The sequence below is a fragment of the Hyaena hyaena genome, unplaced genomic scaffold (assembly GCF_003009895.1).
Source record: "Hyaena hyaena isolate Hyena2069 unplaced genomic scaffold, ASM300989v1 scaffold_35, whole genome shotgun sequence".
NCBI classification, from domain to species: Eukaryota; Metazoa; Chordata; class Mammalia; order Carnivora; family Hyaenidae; genus Hyaena; species Hyaena hyaena.
In genome coordinates, this window is record NW_024080667.1 from 2,473,747 (window position 1) to 2,489,978 (window position 16,232).

The window sequence follows — 16,232 nt, forward strand, 5'->3', positions numbered from 1 at the left end:
GAGCAAGCAGGCTGTGCATAGCAGTATTACCAGTTGTAAGCAGATGAGCAAAATCTAAAGGTTTTTTTTTTTCCCCTGTAATATTTCTGACTGCCTGTTCCCACCAGGAAAGAACAAACTGATATAATCCTTGCTTTGATCAAAGTTTATTCAACTGGCTTGGTTTTCATTAAAAAACGGGCCCTTTCCGGCTAAAATGTGAGGAAGCCAAATAACTGCTATCTATTAATTAAAAATACACAGCCCTGGTAAGTACAACATTTAGCTAAAGTTGAAATCTTGATTAGAAAATGAAAGAGGAGTGTGTGGGTGGCTCAGTCTGTTAAACCTCTGGCTCTTGACTTCAGCTTAGTTCACAGTTCTTGGGATCAAGCCCCAAGAAGGGCTCTGTAGATTGACAGTGAGGTGTCTGCTTGGGATTCTCTTTCTCCCTCTATGCCTCTCCCACTCATGCTCACTCATGTGCTCTCTCTCTCTCCCCAGTCAAAATAATTAATATAAAAAAAAAAAAAAAAAGGGGGGGGGTGTGTGCCTGGGTGGCTCAGTTGGTTAAGTGTCCAACTTCAGCTCAGGTCATAATCTCATGGTTTGTGGCTTTGAGCCCTGCATCGGGCTCTCTGCTATCGGCACAGAGCCTGCTTCAGATTCTGTCTCTCTCTCAAAAATAAGTTAAGAATTATTTATGCCCCTCCCCCACTTGTATATTCTCTCTCTCAAAAATAAAAATTTTTAAAAAATAAAATGGAAGAAAAAAAGGAGAAATTCATTTTAAAAAGTAAAAGAGACTGCCTGGGTGGCTCAGTTGGTTAAGCGTCCAACTTCTGCTCAGGTCATGATCTTGTGGTCCATGAGTCTGAGCCCCTGGTCAGGCTCTATGCTGACAGCTCAGAGCCTGGAGCCTGCTTCAGATTCTGTGTCTCCCTCTCTCTCTGCCCCTCCCCCGCTTACACTCTGTCTCTCAAAAATGAATAAATGTCAAAAAAAATTTTTTTTAATCCTGCAAGTTGGATTAAACACTACAAAATCCAAGCTGTTCATAAAACTAACCAGAATTAAGAAAAAAGGAAAATGTACAGAGTTAATCATCTAACACTAAATTTTAGAACCATAATAAATTTAAGGGAGAAAGGAGAAAATGAAATTGGGAGCTTAAAAATAAACTTAAAACAAATTTAAATAGAAATATAAGCTTTCCCCTTTGCGCAGTACCTTTGATAAGTCGATACCACTGTTTGCAGACAAGGGCTGCAGTTTTGTGTTCCTGGTACGGTGAAAGAAAGGACAGGATATACTCCAAAACCTCTTCTGGCAGCTCAGACATGGGCCTATTATGCCTCGTCTCCTCAGCCTCCAGCACTGGGTGGGGCTCCTCATCTTGCTCCATTGTCCCTTCCAGCACAGTTTCTTCTTGGTCCACGGCCATGAAACTGTCATCTTCACTGTCTGAGGAGCTGGCCATGACATTCCACTCAACAGCTATAGTAAAAATGAACAAACATCAGTATACATTGTCAGAAGCTCTGAAATAACTCAGGCACATGCATCCAAGCTGCGCATGATTTTTTTTTAGACTCTCAGTGTGAAATCTGTTCTTCGGCAGATTCCTACACTAGTTGTAAGCCTCCTTAATTTGATAGGTAGAACTCAAATACCAGGTCCATCCCAAATATCTAACAAATCCCTAAAGGCTTCTTCCCCCACGCCCAAAGTTTATTTATTCATTTTGAGAGACAGAGAGAGAACACATGCAGGATGGACAAGAGAGAGGGAGAAAGAATCTCAAGTAGCCCCACACTGTCAGTGCAGAGCCAACACGGACTCAATCCCACGATCCCAGGATCATGACCTGAGCTGAAACCAAGAGTAAGACACTCAACCGACTGAGCCACCCGGCACCCCTAAAGGCTTCTGATTGTATTTTTTCTCTCCACTGTAAATGAGAATGATAGCCGAGCTCTGGCATAACCATAAAACAGGAAAACTGTTCCATAACAGTTTCTCATAAGGTAAGCATCTGACTGGAAGAAAGCAAAGGGAGCAGCAACTAAACTCCCTTGGCCACTAACATGATTCAAGACCTCAGACTTCAAAGGAAAAACTAACTGAGGGTCCTATAAAGAGTAATAAGAACAATCTGAGGATGTGGATTAAGAAAACTTTTTCTTACATAAGACAATTCACTTACAAGGATAATAAACGCTCCAACAATAAGCTTACCCAGCTAAAATACCAAATACAAGGGAACATTTATATTAGAAAACACCAAAACAGATCTAGGAAGTAAAAAAACAGAAACAATATATGTCCATCAATAACATAACAGATAAATTGTGGTACATTCACGTTTGGGATTAACACAATGGAATACAGCAAAGAACTACAGACACCCACACAGATAAATCTCTCAAATATAATACTGAGCAAAAGAAGACAGAAGGGTACAATCTACATGACCACACTTATGTCAGATTCAAAATTCATGCTATTGCAAGTGAGTGCCACAGGGCTGCTGGTGAAGTGGTTTCCTGATTGGGTAATTTTATACAGATATGTTCAGTTGGTGGTAATTCACCAAGATGAGCACTAATGTTTAATGCACTGCTCTAACGTTTACCAAAATAAGCCATTATCAACAGTTACCTCTTGTGAAGGTATTTTAAAAAATCATTATAGTTGATTTTTAATTTCTTTTCCGTATTCCCTAAATTTTCTAGAAAGAGCACATGTGAAATATACATGGAGAAGCAGACGATTCATTTACACCATTCCCCTGATGTTTCATGCACAGCCTGAGGTTAAAAAAAAAAAAAAAAAAAAAAAAGAAAAAAAAAAAGAAAATTGGGTGATTTATGTAAGCAGTGTGTCACAGGTTAGATTATCCAGATAGCAAATGCTAAAAAAAAAAACCCAAAATTCAGAATGAAAAAAGGTTNTTTCTTTTCCGTATTCCCTAAATTTTCTAGAAAGAGCACATGTGAAATATACATGGAGAAGCAGACGATTCATTTACACCATTCCCCTGATGTTTAAAAAAAAAACAGAGGTTAAAAAAAAAAAAAAAAAAAAAAAACAGTAAAATGAAGGGAATTGGGTGATTTATGTAAGCAGTGTGTCACAGGTTAGATTATCCAGATAGCAAATGCTAAAAAAAAAAACCCAAAATTCAGAATGAAAAAAGGTTTAACGAGGAGAACTCTTGTGAGAAGAAAAAAAGGAGGAAGCAGGACTGGGCAGGAGGAGCAGAGTACGGTGCAGATTTGACAAAGCGTGGAACAAGGACGGCCAGTTAGAAAGCTCCAGAATGCAGCATTTTGTCACTGCTCTGCTCAGCCATTGGCTGAGGGCTGCTCCAAAGCTGAGGCTGACCCTGAAGAGACTAGTGGCTTCCTTTAGTGACACTCCTTACAGATGGACAGGAAGTCTTTTCTTGAAGGGATATCTGAGTTCGTTTTCTTATTTTCTAATACATCTATTCCCCTTAATCACACATACCTGCCCAGAGCATTCACTATGCCATTCACCTTATAAATGCCCAGCATTCCCTCTAGCACTGATGCAAAGAACAAAAATTAATGGGAAGAGAGGAGTGATTGTGAAATATAGTTGGGGCTTTGAGAAAGATCTGAAATGTTCCAGGGGCACCTGGCTCGTTCAGTCAACAGGCGTGCGACACGATCTCAAGGGTTGAGTTCAAGCCCCACACTGGTATAGAGATTACTTAAAAAAATAAAATCCTTTTTGTTATTATAGTTTTTTAAAAAGAAAAATAGGGCAGGGGAGAGGGGCAGCAGGAGGGGGGGGAGAGAGGGAGAGAGAGACTTAAGCAGGCATGAAGCCTGACATCAGGCTTGATCCCATGACCCAGAATTATGACCTCAGCTAAGATCAAAAGCTGGATGCTCAACCAACTGAGCCACCCAGGTGCACCACCTCCAATAAAATCTTAAAAAAAAAAAAAAAAAAATCTGAAATGTTCCCAAAGGTGAGGGGGACGAGGAGAGCAAAGAAGCTAAGAAAGTTTCCTTTCTCATCTCTACCACTCCTATAATTCATACAGGAATTGTGTACAACATCTTAAAAACTGGAAGGATGATCACATTAAGAAAAACGAAAACATGAATCAACTCATGAAACTGCTTCCAAGAAAACCACCTATCAGATTAGCTCATGATATGACAATGTGTCCTGGCAGTGTCTGCTAGAGTCTTGCTGATGGGGAAGGTTTGGTGGCAAGCTGCAAGTTGTGGAGCAGCTGAAATCCCCCCAATGGGGGCAGCGGCAGAGGGCAGTGGCGGTAACGTCCTCCACTCCCCTGAAGTCGGGAAGGAGTGTTTACTGTAGGTTTACTGTAATTGTAGCAGGTAAAGCATCCTAGATAGCTGTTCCCCACTTTGGGTGAGCGGTTCTTCCACATGCACAACTTGCTAAAGGAGACCTTTCCATTTCCGGCCCTAACACCTACCCGAAAGTTTTGTGTACAATATAAACTAAAAATTAAAAAAGCTACTTCCCATACTCCCTCTTCTTCTCCCCTTTGCAAGTTATCATTTCTCACCTCCCATTGGCTATCTTCCCTAATTTATTGACTTTTTTATATTTTTAACCCCCACTCAGCTCTGGAATTCACTAAGGAAAAGAGTCCAAAGAAACAGATTCCTTGAGTGTGGCTGCATCTTTCACATTTGAATTAAACATAGCATCTCAAATATAGTTGTTCTTTACTCAACAACTTGACAGACTGTGAGTCTAGGGTCTGCTTCAGAACTGAATCAATGAAGGCTGCAAAAGGTTATTTGTATAATATTATTTTCCCCCAAGCAAAATAAATTTGTTTGGCTCAATAAAACAACTTCTTACTCCCTTTCCAAATCTTCTCAAAGTACAATTAGTAAGCCTACATAAAGGGATGCAAACTTTTGTAATACTCAGTTTTAAGTAATTCTTACCATTCAACCATTTTACTGTCCGCAAAAGCATCAAATCCGATGCTCCTGGGGGCATGTTTGCGAACTTGGCCCTGAGCACAGATGCCAGTGAGAACACACAGGGATGGGCTCAGATGCAATTCATCTGTAATTACACGCTCAGCACCAATTTGCACGGTCCCTCATTTTTACTTCCATGATTAGGTAATGAAATCATCACTTATATTCCCACAGGATATGGAGGCATTTTGAAACAGATTTTTTTCATGCCAAAAGAAGCCCTATAAAACATTTCACATGCAACTGCTGTTAACTCACTGAATGTGGTTTTCATGAAGTCTTTACTATTTCTTAAGATTTTATTTTCGGGGCGCCTGGGTGGCTCAGTCAGTTAAGTGTCCAGCTTTGGCTCAGGTCATGATCTTGCTGTTTGTGGGTTCGAGCCCTGTGTCGGATTCTGTGCTGACAGCTAGTTCAGAGCCCGGAGCCTGTTTCAGATTCTGTGTCTCCCTCTCTCTCTGCCCCTTCCCCACTCATGTTCTGTCGTATCAAAAATACATAAACTATATATATAAAAAAAGATTTTATTTTCAAAGTAATCTATACACTCAAAGTGAGACTCGAACTTACAACTCCGAGCTCAAGAGTTGCTTCTCTACAGACTGAGCCAGCTGCAGCTTTCATGGAGCCTTTATTTTTTTTGAAGACTTTTTAAAAAGTAATCTCTAGACCCAACATAGGGCTCAAACCTACTCCGAGATCATGAAGTCTTTAAAAGAAATCTTCATACCCTTCATATTTGTGTTAGGACTTCTTAGTTTCCCCAAGTTTTGAGGACAAACGACGAATGCAGTCAATTTACTGCAATCAGCTCCTTGAGGGCAGAGACCATTTGCCTGACCATCTTGTCTTGCTAGCACCAGACATTCAAATTAGCACAAGGTTTATTGAAATTTTTACTCACAAGCCCCTTGTGCTGACTTCATGCTATTTTATAATAGAAATTACACCATCAGTACATCCAGCAATAGCAGACCCTACCCTTATATGTCATTGGATGCTGTCAAGATATTTTATTGGTCAGAATGAACATCTCTCTCTGGTTCCTTGAATTTTGACCTTTTAAGGTGTACACTGGTCTGTGAGTCTGCTACCACACTCCTGAGCCATACCCAATGACCCTTTGCTGGGTCAAGATGGGTACAACTAAAGAAACCATTTATTTGGCCCAGTAGTATCACTACTATACTATACTATGTATACTACACTACCAGACTACATTCAACTAAATACAAATCACTTTTTTTTTTTTTTAAGATTTTTATTTATTTCTAGGAGAGAGAGAGAGAAAGACAGCGTGAGCAGGGGAGGGTCAGAGAGAGAGGGAGTCACAGACTGAAACAGGCTCCAGGATCAGAGCTGGAAGTCAGCACAAAGCCAGACAAAGGACAAGAACCCACGAACCGCGAGATCATGACCTAAGCGAACGTCAGACGCTTAACCGACTAAGCCACCCAGGCGCCCCTACAAATCACTTTTAAACATCCAAATACCTTGGGGCACCTGACTGGCTCAGGCAGTAGAGTATGCGACTCTTGATCTCAGGGTCATGAGCTCAAGCCCCATATTGGGTATAGAGCTTATTTTTAAAAAATCCAAATACCTTGCCCATCTAAAGTATAAATTAAGGTTAAGATTTTGAGATGGAGAGTCAGCCTCCAGGGTAAGTCACACAGCAAAGGGAAAACCTCTTTATCCCTAAATAATGAAAACTCCCTACCAATATGAAGATTCTGTAAAGGTGGCAGATATCAACAAACTACTTTGAACACCTTGGAGGGAAGTGATTAACTTGTGAAGACTTAAAATCAATTTGCAGAAATTCAAGATGGGAATGAAACTACTTTGCTTTCCCTGTAAAAATTATTATCAGATCCTAGTACAATATTTGATCAACAATGCCTTGGTTTCTGTACATTAGACATCTGACAGTCCTCTTGGAGTAAACACGTCTTTATGGAAATCAAAATATACTTCACCTACCTAAAAGGAACCTAAAGATTTAAAATGCAATCAAGATTGGGGTTCCTGGGTGGCTTAGTCCAGCACTGACAGAGCAGAGCCTGCTTGGGATTCTCTCTCTCCCTTTCCTCATGCCTCTCTCCCAAAAATAAACAAACATTTAAAATGCAACTGAGATTATTTTTCACAGTTTCAAAAGGCTTTTTAAAAATTCAATAAAGGAACCTCTTACTGACAGTAAAATAAACACTGAGACTTAACTGAAAAACACGTGGCTGGATTGAATGGAAAAGCACCCCCAATCATCCCTCAACATGAGAGCTTCTGAGGAGGCTTCAGGATATCAATAGGAACTCATGAAGTCATCCACCTTAGCAGCACTAACATGAGCTAAAAGGTATTAAATTCGACTCTTAAAAATATAAACTACTGTTAAGATTTATAGAAGACCACAGTATAATTCAATCTAACATAGCAAGCCTTCTTATTAATATACATGATTATCATTGCCCTAAGTCAAATGAAAGAGTTATAGAAAATGGAAAAATGGGGAGGGTGCCTGGGTGGCTCAGTTGGTTTAGTTAAGTGTCCAACTTCTGATTTTGGCTTAGGTTATGATCTCACGGTTTGTGAGATCCACATTGGGCTCTGTGCTGACAGCATGGAGTCTGCTTGGGATTCTGTCTCCCTCTCTGTGTCTCTCCCTTGCTTGCTCTCTCTCAAAAATAAATAAACTTAAAAAAGAAAATAGGAAAATAGAAACTTATACCTTCATGCATTCAACAAAAATCAATGAGACATTTGCTTTACATGAAAATACTGTATGGGGAACGTGGGTGGCTCAATCAGTTAAGCACTGATTTCAGTTCAGGTCATAATCTCATGATTCATGAGTTCAAGCCCCAAGCTGGGCTCAGTGCTGACAGCATGAAGCCCGGTTGGGGACCTCTCTCTCTCTCCCTTTCTATCTCTCTGTCTCCCAAAATAAATAAACTTAAAAAAAAAAAATACCGTGCTTACATCCCATGAGAATTTTAAAAAAGAGGGTATGCCACTATCCCTCTCAAGGGGATTAACGAGGTAAGAACCAAAGACACCTAAATAAAGACACCAACACAGGACAGACCTGTGATATGAAACAAGAAGCTCTGGCAGTTCAGGGAAGGAGAAGATGGCTCCAACTAGTCTGAGCAGGAAATTACGCAAAGGCAAGCATTTCAACTTTGAAGAACAGGCAGGATTTCAGAAAATGAAATGGGGGAAGGTGAAGGGATAAAATCTTCAAATTACTATCTCTTGAAATGACAGTCTTTGCTACTTACACAACTGCCTTTAGGACAAAGGTAAAAACTATTTTTTACTTGATGGGTGCTTTACCATGTGTACACGCTACTTAATATTTTATCTATATTAACAGAAGCTCATAATCTGGAGACTCCTTAGTTCTTGACAGTCAGTGTTGTGACAAAGTCTAGAAACAGAACAATTTGGCATAACTACAGTTGCTATTAGCAAACTGTGAGTTATTTTGACAAGCAAATTCAGAGTTGTTTCCGTAAAGCACTCCAAACCTAATAAGAGGTATCAGCTGCAGTAAGCTTTTTTAAGTGGCTAACTCATCAATGTGTTATTTAATTAAGACTCTCTTCAATGAAATAGAAAAATAAAATATTTTGCCAAACTACCTAATTAGTACTTTTATTCTTTACAATGGCTGATATTAAATGAAAGCACTTTATGACTGCTATTGAGTGGTAGCACAAATGTAACAGTTCTCAGGGCGCTCACCATATTCACATGCAGAAGCCAAAGGAGTTGTTATTACTTATAAATGGTCAAGAAAAATGTGGTTTCATATCATGAATGGGAATACTCTAGGTTCTGAAAATTCCATATGGAGGAACCACATATTCTGGGTTCAGCAAAATGTTTCATTTGGTAGAAGGAGTTTAACAGAACTTTAATATGCAAATTTGTATTGGGTGAGAGCTTGAATTTTTAGATTTTTTTAATCTTTAGATTTTAAGACAGTAATAATTTACAAGTATAGAATAATTTGGATTGTAATAATTTAACATATAATAGTTTTAAACAAAAGTCTTTCATTTGAAGTACAGTATAAATCAGAGAGGAGTTAGAGGAGAAAAAAGGTACATTAAAAAGGTGCCTTATTGGGGCACCTGGGTGGCTTAGTCGGTTGAGCGTCCGACTTTCGCTTGGGTCATGATCTCACGGTTCATGGGTTCGAGCTCCGCGTCGGACTCTGTGCTGACTGCCAGCTCAGAGCCTGGAGCCTATTTCGGAGTCTGTGTCTCCCTCTCTCTCTGACCCTCCCCTGCTCACGCTGNTAAAAAAAAAAAAAAAAAAAAAGGTGCCTTATTCTGAGGCCTCCTAGGTGGCTCAGCCGGTTAAGCATCTGACTCTTGATTTTGGCTCAGGTCATGATCTCACAGCTCATGGATCAGGTTCCACATCAGGCTCTGTCTGCACTGACAGCTCGTGCCTGCTTGGGATTCTGTCTCCCTCTTGCTCTGCCCCTCCCCCACTTGCATTCTCATTCTCTCTCTCTCCCCACCTTCTCTCTCTCTCTCTCCCCACCCCTTCTCTCTCTCTCTCAAAATAAATAAACAAACATCTTTAAAAAGGTGCCTTATTCTGGGTTTGGAAATTTTTTCCCTCTCAAAAATAATTATTTAAGAAATTAAGAAAAATGGGGGCATCTGGGCTCAATCAGTTGGGCATCCAACTCTTGATTTCAGGTCATGATCTCACGGTTTGTGGGATCGAACCCTGCATCAGGCTCTGCACTGACAGCATGGAGTAGCTTAGGATTCTCTCTCTCCCTCTCCTCTGCCTCTTTCTCTCTCTCAAAATAATTAATTAATTAAAAAATAAGAAAAATGCAAAAGGGGCAAATAGCCATACTATAACAGTAGTAATCTGTATTTTTTTTAATGTTTATTTTTTGAGACAGAGTGCGAGTGGGAGAGGGACAAGAGAGAGGGAGACACAGAATCTGAAGCAGGCTCCAGGCTCTGAGCTGTCAACACAGAGCCTAATGTGGGGCTTGAACTCATGAACCATGAGATCATGGCCTGAGCCGAAGTCAGACACTTAACAGACTGAGCCACCCAGGTGCCCCAGTAGTAAACAATATTAACGCAAAGTTGACTGTATCAGGCTATAAGAAATGCTCAGAATATACACAAGAAAGCTCTATATACTCTGGCTCCCACAATGCTACGTACCTGCCTGCAGTACTAGAAATTACCACACTGCAGCTGTCTGCCTGCCTCCTACTCTCCCTTTAGGGCACGATAGAAAATGGTTTCCTCATCCACACAAGCCCTCAGCAAAAGGCTGCTGAATGAATGACCAAACACAACTTTATGAATTCATTTTAGAGTCAACATCAAAACCTAAATGTTAATTCCTACATATTCTCATGAAAGAAACAAACCGTATCAAAAAGATAAAAAGCAATTAAGAGTTCAGATGGCTAAAGACCAACAAAACCTGAGAGCAGAGAGTAAAAACAGGCATGAAGAAGTGGGAATTTTTATCCTTAAATTAAAAACATACAGTATCAGGCACCTGAGTGGCTCAGTCAGCTATGCACCTTCCCTCTGACAAGTGAGGACTGTGCAAAAACCACCGCATGCCAGGGTTCTCTTAGCCTTTTGTGGAGAGTCTTTCATGGTGGTTCCCAGACTTCTGCATTTCATAAATCAGCAATTTTTTTTGGACTGACACAGAGTCAACAAATTTTTATTTTCCCAAATAAGGACAAGGGGGAAAAAGACACCATATACACAAATCCTACCATAGTTTCACAAAAGGATATTTAAAAACCTGAACAAGGTGGAAGGTCACAGTGTTTGAATAAAAGGTCTCCCTTCCAAGAAAGGAACCCACACACACGTACACACATATGCACACACCCACAAGACAATGAGTGTGAATGAGTATTTTGGGGAAACACTACTATGGCATGATATTTCACTTTAACAGTTTGCTTTGTGGGGGGTGGGGAGGAATCGCACAATTAAAATGCTATATAATCTGAATTTAAAAATTTTTTTATTAAGTTTATTTTATCTTTTTTAATTTTTATTTTTAAAAAAAATTTTAAGGTTTATTTACTTTTTTTTAAAATGTTTTATTTATTTCTAGGAGAGAGAGAGAGAGAGAGACAGCATGAGCAGGGGAGGGTCAAAGAGAGAGGGAGACACAGAATCTGAAGCAGGCTCCAGGCTCTGAGCTGGCAGTCAACACAGAACCTGATGTGGGGCTCGAACCCACGAACCGCGAGATCATGACCTAAGCGAAAGTCGGACGCTTAACCGACTAAGCCACCCAGGCGCCCCTATTAAGTTTATTTTAATTCCAGTATAGTTAACATACAATGTTCTATTAGTTTCAGATGTAAAATATAGTAATTCAACAATTTTATACACTACTCAGTGCTCATCATGGTGAGTGTACTCTTTAATCCCCATCACCTATTTCACACATACAGCCCTCCTCCCCTCTGGTATCCATCTGTTTCTTCTCTATAGATTAAGAGTCTGTTTCTTGGTTTGTCTCTTTTTTCCTTTACCCATTTGTTTTATTTCTTAAATTCCCCTTTAGTGAAATCATATGGTATTTGTCTTCCTCTGAGTTATTTCACTTAGCATTATACTCTCAAGCTTGATCCATGTTGTTTCAAATGGCCAGATTTCATTCTTTTTAAATGGCCGAATAACATTCCTTTAGGTGTGCGTGTGTGCGTGTGTTGGTTGGTTCTTCTTTATCCATTCATCTACTGACAGACACATGGGCTGCGTCCATAATCTGGCACCTGGGTGGCTTAGTGAGTTAAGGATCCAACTTTGGCTCAAGTCATGATCTCTAGGTCCGGTTCTCTGCTGTCAGCACAGAGCCTGCTTTGGATCCTGTCTCCCTCTCTCTCTGCCCCTCCCTTGCTTGTGCGCGTGTGTGTGTGTGTGTGTGCGCGCGCGCACGCGTGTGCACGCACACGCTCTCTCAAATAAACATTAAATTAAAAAAAAATAATGCTGCAATAAACACAGAGTGCACGTATCCCTTTGAATTAGTGATCTCGTATTTTCTGGGGAAATACCCAGTAGTCACATTACTGAATCACATGTAGTTGTCTTTAGTTTTTTGAGGCAACTCCATGCCATTTTCCACAGTGGCTACACCAGTTTGCATTCCCACCAAAAGTGCCAGAAAGTTCCTTTTTCTTCATATCCACCCTAACACTTGTTGTTTCTTGTGTTATGCTTTTAGCCATTCTCACAGGTGTGAGGTGATGTCCCATTGTAGTTTTGATTTGTATTTCCCTGATGCTGAGTGATGTTGAGCATCTTTTCATGAGTCTGTAGGCCATTTGTATGTCTTCTTTGGAGACGTGTCTGTTCATGTCTTTTACCCATGTTTTAATTGGGTTATTTGGTTTTGAGGCGTTGAGTTGTAGCAGTTCTTTATATATTTTGGATACTAACCATGTATTGGATATGTCATTTGTAAATATCTTCTCCCATTCAGTAGTTTTGTTGGTGAGTTTTCATTTTGATTACTGTTTCCTTTGCTGTGCAGAAGCTTTTTATTTTGAGGCAGTCCCTATAGTTTATTTTTGCTTTTGTTTCCCTTGCCCAAAAAGACCTATCTAGAAAGCTGCTGCCATGGCTGATGTCAAAGAAATTGCTGCCTGTTTTAGGAATTTTTATTATTTCAGGTCTCACATTTAGATCCTTGATCCATTTTGACTTTACTCTTGTGTATGGTGTAAGAAAGTAGTCCAGTTTCATTCTTTTGCATGTAGCAGTACAGTTTTCCCAGCACATTTGAAGACTATCGTTTTCCCATTGTAATACTCTTCCTTCCTTTGTCAAAGATTAATTAACCATAAAATTGTGGGTTTATTTCTGAGTTTTTATTCTATTCCATTGATCTATGTGTCTTTTTTTTTTGTACCAGTACCATACTGCTTTGATTACTACAGCTCTATAATTATAGTACCATGTCATCTGCAAATAGTGAAAGTTTTACTTCTTCTTAAATGATTTGGACACCTTTTATTTCTTTGTTGTCAGACTGCTATGGCTAGGACTTCTAGTACTATGCTGAATGAAAGTGGTATGAGCCAACATCTCTGTCTTGTTCCTGACCTCATGTGAAAAGCTCTCAGTTTCTCCCCACTGAAGATATTAGCTGTGGGTTTTTCATATATGGACTTTACGTTCCCTCTGAACCTACTTTGCTGAAGCTTTTCTTCATGAAGGGACATTGTATTTGTCAAATGGTTTTTCTGCATCTATTGAAATGATCATATGGTTTTTATCTTTCTCTTATTTTTTAAAATGTTTTTATTTATATTTGAGAGAGAGAGCATGAGTTGGGGAGGGAGAGAGAAAGGGACTGAGGATCGGAAGCGGGCTCTGCGCTGACAGCAGCAAACCCATGTGGGGCCCAAACCCATAAATCACAAGATCACGACCCAAGTCAAAGTCAGACACTCAACCAACTGAGCCATCCAGGCATCCCATCCTTTCGCTTATTGATGTGATGTATCATACTGATTGATGTGCAAGTATCAAACCACCCTTGTATCTAGGAAATAAATCCCACTTGACTGTGAATGATTTTTTAAAATATATTGTTGGATTCAGTTTGCCAGTATTTTGTTGAGGATTTCTACATCTATGTTCATCAGAGATATTGGCCTCTAGTTCTCTTTTTTTCTAGTGTCTTTATCTGGTTTTGGTATCAGGATAATTCTGGCCTCATAGAATGCATTTGGAAGTTCCCCTTCCTCTTCCATTTTTGAGAATTTTGAGAATAGTTTGAGAAGAATAGCTATTAATTCTTCTTTAAGTGTTTAGTAGAATTCACTTGTGAAGCTGCCTGGCCCTGGACTTCTCTTTGTTGGAGTTTTTTGATTACTGATTCCATTTCACTGCTGGTAACTGGTCTGTTCAAATTTTTCTATTTCTTCCTGTTCAGTTTTGGTAGGTAATAATTTTCTAGGAATGTATCCATTTCTTCTAGGTTGTCATTTTAAACAAAACTACTGGCACGAATACACGAAAGATAAATGTAACCTGATTTCTTTTAGAAATATCTTAGCTGTTCTTTTCTTTAGTTGGCTTTTTTAACAATGCTTTTTAATTTACAATGATTTGCATTTACAATGCTTTCGCTCTTGTGTTTTCTCCACTAAATTCTTAAGATCCATATATTTTTAAGGTCTATATTTTTATTAAGGTTTAAATTTTTTAAATGTTTTTTATTTATTTCTGAGGGGGAGAGAGCATGAGCAGGGAAGGGTCAGAGAGAGAGGGAGACACAAAATCCAAAACAGGCTCCAGGCGTTGAGCTAGCTGTCAGCACAGAGCCCGACGCGGGGCTCGAACCCACGAACCGTGAGATCATGACCTGAGCCGAAGTCGGACGCCCAACCGACTGAGCCACCCAGGCACCCCAAATTGCCTTCATTCATACTAATGGACTACAAACCAGAAATCAAAAACAATACTCTAGAATACATATTTAGGAGAGATGCCTGGGTGGCTCAGTTGGTTAAGTGTCTGACTCTTGGTTTCAGCTCAGGTCTTGATGTCATGGTCTTCGAGTTAAGCCCCACATCAGGCTCTATGCTGACAGCCTGGAGCCTGCTTGAGATTCTCTCTCCCTCTCTCCCTGCCCCTCCTCCACTCTCATGAATATTTTGTCTCTCAAAATAAATAAATAAATAAATAAATAAAAAAAACAAACAAACAAACTAAGGATACATATTTAGAAGTGAAATTGCAAGGTGTAGGTACAAGTATGTACATCTCTCCTAGGTAACGTCAAATTATTTTCTGAAGTCATTATTCCAATGCACACTCCCACCTGCAGTGTATGTAACAAGTGACTTTAATTTAAGTTCTTTGGAGTTTATTTATTTGTAAGTAATCTCTACATCCAACATGGGGCTTGAATTCATGACACCAAGATTAAGAGTTGCATGCTCTTCCAACTGAGCCAACCAGGCACCTCAATTTTATTTTATTTTAAAATCATGGGGGCACTTGGGTGGCTAAGTCAGTTAAACATCTGACCAGCTCAGGTCATGAACTCACAGTGTGTGAGTTTGGGCCCCACATCAGGCTCTGTGCTGATAGCTCAGACCCTGGGGCCTGCTTCAGATTCTGTGTCTCCCTCTCTCCCTGCCCCTCCCCCATTCACACTCTGTATGTGAGTCTCTCTCTCTCTTTCAAAACTTAATAAACATTAAAAATTTTAATAAAATAAAATCTTTAAAAAATGATATTGCACTTGTATGTTATAATTTTTAAATTTCACCAACACAGTAGGAAAGCAGACTATTACTATTATTATTATTATTATTATTATTGCATGAAGGAAGATTAAATATATCTATTTTTCTCCCAAAAAAAAGAAACATTTATGGAACAGATAAAAAGATTTAATGGACTAAACTTTGATATGTCATCTGGACAGAAAGCAAATAAAGTTATTCTACTGGACCTTGGAAAATATATTTTATTTGGTTTAATTCTTCCTATAAACAATACAAACATTTTGATAAAATGAATAAAATTACTAGGCAATAGATACCAAAGCTTGTCAGGGATTTAAGAATAAAATTAATGTCTCTTTCTCACAGATTTCAGTTCAGTCATTTTCAACTACTTGTTCCTATGATAGATAGACTAAAGCTCTTTTCCCATCGCTGGTCTTTGTTCTTGCTGGTTACCCGCTCCCCTTCCTAAAATACCCTTCTACTTGCCAGCTTGGCAAATTCTTGCTTGTTATTTAAGAGTTATGCCTTGTGAGATCGTCCCATCCCCTCCAGCTCATTAGGTATTCCTTTTGGCATTCTATTCATTTTGTACAGTATCGTCATTATGTTAAGAGCTGTATAAATATTTGTTGAGTTAGGTGGCCTACAAGACCTAAGCCAACTTTAGATAAATAACACAGATAGTTCCTACTTTTCATCACTTCACAAGTTACAATTCTGCTCATTAATAACTAGCCTAATTAAAACCCATATTTCACTTCTTATTGCTATGGTTTCCAATAAAGTCCAGACAAAGCAACAGCATAAAAGGCACTCAAGAGCAGCACTCTCCACAATAGCTAAAACATGGAAAGAGCCTAAGTGTCCATCAACAGATGAATGGATCAGGAAGATGTGGTTTATCTATACCATGGAATACTACATGGCAATGAGAAACAATGAAATCTGGCCATGTGTAGCAACATGGA

At 39.3% G+C, this 16,232-nt stretch overlaps 1 protein-coding gene across 1 annotated transcript in view; it reads right to left on the reverse strand.

Moving 5' to 3' along the window:
- The window catches only part of FBXO42 (F-box protein 42), an 89,633-nt gene that overhangs the window by 49,711 nt on the left and 23,690 nt on the right, over positions 1-16,232 (reverse strand). Inside the window, exon 2 of the mRNA XM_039229029.1 lies at positions 1,210-1,476. Within this exon, the coding sequence (XP_039084960.1) occupies positions 1,210-1,459 (250 nt within the window). The 5' untranslated portion in view covers positions 1,460-1,476. The remainder of the gene's footprint in view (positions 1-1,209; positions 1,477-16,232) is intronic.